Genomic DNA, 6000 nt, shown 5'->3' with positions numbered 1-6000 from the left:
ATGAGAATATGTAGACATGAATAAAGACATTGGACAGCCATAGCCATAGCCATAGCCAAGATGGAGAACCTATCAATATATAGTAGAAACCATTAAAAGGGAAAAAGACAAATTAGCTGAAAGCATTTGAAGTATTCTTGGAGCAACCAAAACAATTGAAAATTTACCTTCCATTGATCTTCTTCATGTAGTCTCCTCCACTTGGGCTGTATCCAAATTTAAGAAGGAAGGCTCTCCTCTGCTTAATACATGTTTCCTTGCTGAAATACGACCGGACCGCCAAGACCAAGATGGCTGTTTTTCGCCCAAGCAAGCCTCTCAATTGACCTTTCAGGCTCAAATATGCAGGCTGCTGCTAGAAAATAAGCCAAGAGAGAGGCTTTTCTGCTAACCCCAAACTCCCCAAGATGGCATTGTGTGTACCACCTATAGATTATGACATTGTTAATGTAAATATGACCTTATAATATAATAGAGATTGAAGTGATGGGGATGTTTTTTTTTGGGTTACTTACTGTTGAATGCTGTCCCATTCAAGCTGATGCAGGGCTTGGCAGTTATTGAAGTCCAGTTTTGCAAGCTCAAGATAATCATTATTGTTTACATAAGGCATCCTGAGATGAATCAAAATCAAAAGTAAAATCAACATGAATTCAATGGAAAAATGAAAAATTACCATTAAAAATGTTAGTAAAAGAACCTTGTAATTTGAAAAGGGTATAATCATTATGACAAGTGGAAGCATAGGAAGTACCTGTAAAGGGTCTTGCCAATCCATACATCATCTTTTCCACCGTACTGTTCAATATAAATTCTGGTCTCCACACGAGGCAAGCTTGCATACCATGGAACATCCAGCGCATACCCTATCTGTTACATCATATTATTGAATTTTATTGTTAGGATTTGATAGAAAAAGACACTTACAAAAGGACTTTACAGACTCTTTTTTTTTAAAGGCTGACCCAGATGCTGTAGGATGAGGAGAATTCAAGCCATTCAGTTGGTAGAATTGCTGTGTTTGACAGAAAAGGGCAGAAAAATTAGATTGTTCATGGACCACTCAATTCACGGATGATATGGTCCACAAATTACCTGCTTTATTTTGCTGTTGGTAGGGAGATATTTCATTCAATTCTTTCCTTCAAATGCTGCAAGACCTACTATTTGATTAATTATTCAAAGTTCCCATCTCAAAAAGTTAACCAAAAAAAAAAAAGAAAAAAAGAAAAAGAAAAATTAGTTTATATTACTTTAATAAATGTTATTGTGGGGGTAGTGGTATATACCATATACTATATAGAAAGACTACATCCCATTGGGGTGGGAGCCAAAGCCTGACAACTGGGTCATTATTATTCATTTATTTGTTAAGGTAACAAGAAATTAATAAGTGAAAAAAGGGAAAAAAAAATTAGTTGGACAAGATTTTGGGGGCCATACCTCACCAGGCAAATCCTTCATTATGATCCACTTATCCAGGAGCTGGTCACAAGCTTGTTTTTCCCTTAGAAACTTGGAAGAGAACTTCTTGGCATTCTCAAGAATGGTTTCTCCAGGGAACAGCACCTGGGAAGCTCTGTAGAGGTTGAACATCCCGGACACAGCCTGGGATGACTGCCCAGCAAAGCAGAAGAACTCACCACCTTTCTCAAAATACTTGAACACATCTGTTATAAGAAACAATCAAACAGTATTATATATAACCAATATTAATTACATAATGCAAAAGCAGCACTAGTCCTGGAAATTCATGCTCAGTCCAAACTTCTTACCAGCAGAAACATCATGGCCATGTAACCTAAGGAGCCTAAACCCCATAGCAGTGTCATCAATATCGTGAACTTCGGAGTTTTTAGCCCAGCAGATTCCATTTTCTTTCCAATATCTGAAATTCAAAGTGCTTAAACTTATCAATACCTTCATTTTTATCAGATGGGGTTGCGTGATAAATGACCGTTTCCAACCATGTAGATATTTTCTGCATAGGTTCCTCATAGCTTTAAAATGAGTCTACAATATCACAATCAATGTGTGTATACATTATACCTGGCAACATAATTGATGCATTCTTTAATCTCAGGCTCAAAATACCGCGATATCCCAAGGCGCTGCAGCCGATCCACAGCCCATATGTGCTCAAACAAGTCGACAGGGTAAACATTGGGGACTAAAAGACAGAAAAAGAAAGCAAAATTACAAGGCAAACAAGCACATGTGTAAAGTGTAAAGTGAAAGCAAAACTGGTGATTGTGGAAGCATAAAGGGCAACTTTTACCTCCTCCACTGAATCTCTCAACCACTTTGTTTAGGTATCTAAAGCAATTCTCATCTTGGGTCTGCATGAGGGCATAGGCAGTGGACGATGGAGAAAACAAAAATGACCCATCTTGACACTGTAGTTTTAGAAGCTTTTCCCAGTCTAGACCTGCCATTCCTTCCAAGCTGTGGAGTAGTGTTGTGGGCACTATGTGCATTATGTCATATGGTATCCTATCCCACACACAACATAATAATTATTACATACTTGTAAAGATAACTAAAGCACCTATCCTTTTAAAAATCAACGAAGATAAGGTCACTTTCACTTCATCTTTTCTTTTTTATCTTTTTTTTTTTTTTTTTTCAATTCACAACTCTGGAAAGTAGCCAACACCATCATAGCTCAAAGTTTTGAGTTGTGATCAAACCATACTTTGTGAGCTTCAGATTTCTCTGGGCGTAGATCTCCTTCAAGAAGGGCGAATCATTGGGTACTTCGATGCCCAAGTTCCGAGCTATCTCGAGGAGAGAAGGGAAAGCTACTTCGAATCCTATAGGCATGTGCTCAGCCTTCTCCTTTTCAAGCTTGCTTATGTTTTCTTTGATGAATGACACCCCTATATTACAAAGACAGAGATGGCACGTTTTAATTCTCAATGTTAGAACAACTCAAAAGTCGGTTGCTTTTATTCTTCCTTTTTCCTTACCTTTCTCGCACTTGTTCGGATGAATTTTCCACGATTTCAATGCGATCACACACGCCAATGTGTTGATTATCCGGTCGTGAGCATAGAATAAGCAGTCGTCTCCCCATGACCCGTCCATGAGCTGATTGTTGGCGATCCACTCTAGGCTTGATGGGAATTGCGGAGTCCCTCCTCCATTGAGGTCCTGCGCGAGAGCCACCCAGGCTGTGTCATAAGCCGATATGCTGATCTCTCCATCTTCCATTGAACCCAGTATCGATTTTATGGAATCCACACGTTCCTTAATCTCATTTGACCTATAAACCTTCTCATCACATCAAACACAAAAGATTTCAGGTTCCTAGTTGTAGATGCATATATTATGCATAATCATAGTTGTGGAGCTATTCAATCTTCACCTGGAGAGCTTCCTCTTCTATATCATCTTCCACAATCTCATGCCACTTTATCACTGGCAGACCACTTTGAAATACGTCCACGTATTCTGCAGATACAGATCATTAATTTATGCATGGTGGGTGCAAATGATCTTCTCAAATTCATAACAAAATTTCCAAAAATTTGACCCAAAAAAAAAAAAAAACTCGAAATATATATACCTTGAGTTTGGGGTTTTGGTAAGGCCTTGCACTCTCTCCTTAAATTGAAGTGAGCCCTTTTGTCTTTAGCCACCCACCATCCAGTACCTACAAAATTTAAAAAATTATTTTATTTTATCACTTTCCTAATGTTTTGGTAAAGTTAAATAAATTAATTATTTGCAAACAAGAAAGAATCGTAGGCATTAAATTAAAGTGGAGGAAAATTGTCTATTTTTATCATCATCATCAGTATATACCCTTGTTAGAAGAGTGAATTACACTAGTGCCATTGACCAGAACAAATTGCAGTAGATTCTCGTTAAGGAGATTGAAAAAGCTGGCTCATTTTCACACCGTTTCCCGGGGAAAAAGGCTGTTTGTGTTAGCAGAAAAGCAGAAGGTGGAAGAGGATTAGAAATCTAAAGAAAAGAGATATCTCCACTGAAGAAAAAGCTGACTAATACAATGAAGTACATATATCTCTAAGGAATCTGGCATTCTTAGCATTTTGCTTTTCCAAAACCCAGAGCACAATCCCAAAAAAAAAAAAAAAACAAAATCTGTGAAGTTTTGTCCTCAGTTTGGTTGCTGAGAAACCAAAGGGAATGAAAACAGAAAACTCCATAGAACCATGAAAATAAAAAACGCTTTCACTTTCTCCATGCTGAAACTGATCTGAACCTCCAATATTTCATTCTCAGCAATTAATCAAAACAAACAAAATCCAAGCGAAAGCCTCATCACCCAGCAAACATTATTCACACACCAAAAGAAAATGACTATTCCACCATCACCCAGAAAACATATATAAAACATATAATAAATGAAAAATCTTGTGTTTTCCCCAAGTGGGGTTGGGTGATTTATACGGAAGACAGACAAGAACGTACCAGCAGCATATTTGGGTGTCGAAGAGGAAGGAGAAGGTAGGGGACCCTTTGGAGAGAGAGCGCGGAAGAGAATAGTGGATTGAGAAGACATGTTTTGTTTTGCGTCAAAAAACTAAAGGTAGCCGTGAATACTGAATAGTGATTGAGAAAGAAGTAGTACCGCTTGAGAAAATGGTAGAGAGTCTAGACTAATGTGGTGTATTTAAAACAAGAGAGAGGGAAGGAAGCAGACAGAAAGGACTTCTCAAGAGATTCCCGCTTGCAAGTGCATGGGATCATCCAAAAACCCCATATATATATATATTTAGAAATGAGGGTACTCCTGTCCTTTTCCTCCTCAAATTTTCCCACTATTTTTTTCCTTCCTTTTTCCCTTTTTCTACGCTACTGGTTTTGATGGTGAGACTGAATAACATGGAAGCAGGTCTCTCTCTCTCTCTCTTTTTCCTTAAATCAATTCCAGTGCAGGTGGCAGTGAAGAACTTGGGCTTTGGAGGAGGTGGTGTTCAAGTGGGGTTCTGCCAGGTGGCTAATTTTGTAGGTTACAATGGATGCCTTGTGGGGGAATCCTCATTCCTCAGGTGGGTGACCATAAATCTTCAGTCTAGCTGGCCTGGAGACAAGCATAATTCAAAAAGATAATTCCATCCGTAAGTAGTAATTATAATATTAATAATGAAAGAAACAAGAAATTAACAAGAAGAAAGAATCAAGAACTTTTGTTGAGACTTGACAGGATAATGTAGGCGATAGGTGATAGAGAAAATCAAAGACAAGACTTGACGTTCAAATTGTTGCTGCCCTAATATGTTGAATGTTTGGCAAACAAGAAAAAAAATAAAATGGAGATGACAGTATATGAAAGCAAATTTATAATGCTTTGATGGCCCAAAACATTTAGAGTGTCACTGATGACTATACAATTAATTTATGGTAAGTAAATTATATCAGAAAATAATATAAGTAAAGTACAACATTTTTTGTGGAAAAAAATTCAAGAATGGAAAATTTTCCAAGTGTGAACTAGGAATTGAGACGTTTCTTTTCCTTGTGTGTCCACCCACCTTAATTTCGAGATTACACAATATCTAAGAATAACCTTTTTTGTATGAATTAAAATTTTCAATAAAAAAAAATCTTAAAATCTATATTATTTTAAGTCCTTCAATGTATGAATACCCCTTTTTTTGCCTTTTTTATTTTTATTTTTTTATTCACATGATGTGTGTCATTTTCTTCACATGGTGTGTTCTAGCTTTTAAGGTTTAAAATAATTCATTAATCTTCCTTCAAACAGAAATGAGAATTAAGGTATTTTCTAGTCCTTATCCTCTATCCATCACATTAGGATTACATTCCATGTTTGGAATGCCCATTCTTGATTCTTAACAAATTAGTTATGATATATTAATTAGGACAGAGAATGTTGTCAAATCCCTAAAATATAACACCATAAATTATACTTTTAAAATGGTTATTGATTTATCAATAAAAAATAATTTATGGATTTATTAAAATGAGTTTTTATTAATGTAAAAGAGTATCATGTTTTTACTATAA

At 36.5% G+C, this 6000-nt stretch overlaps 1 protein-coding gene across 1 annotated transcript; it reads right to left on the bottom strand.

Annotated features, from left to right (window-relative positions):
- Nucleotides 1-163: 163 nt before the first annotated feature.
- On the bottom strand, nt 164-4692 carry LOC117918245 ((-)-kolavenyl diphosphate synthase TPS14, chloroplastic-like). The gene is given in 13 exon segments (XM_034834752.1): nt 164-301; nt 303-426; nt 516-614; nt 755-870; nt 1444-1670; nt 1776-1888; nt 2050-2170; nt 2279-2493; nt 2696-2879; nt 2970-3273; nt 3368-3453; nt 3569-3655; nt 4441-4692. Coding segments are annotated over 13 exon segments (1905 nt in total). The 5' UTR covers nt 4532-4692.
- Nucleotides 4693-6000: the final 1308 nt, after the last annotated feature.

This window comes from Vitis riparia, chromosome 7 (genome assembly GCF_004353265.1).
Source record: "Vitis riparia cultivar Riparia Gloire de Montpellier isolate 1030 chromosome 7, EGFV_Vit.rip_1.0, whole genome shotgun sequence".
Classification (NCBI taxonomy): domain Eukaryota; kingdom Viridiplantae; phylum Streptophyta; class Magnoliopsida; order Vitales; family Vitaceae; genus Vitis; species Vitis riparia.
This window is presented reverse-complemented; position numbering and strand designations above follow the sequence as displayed.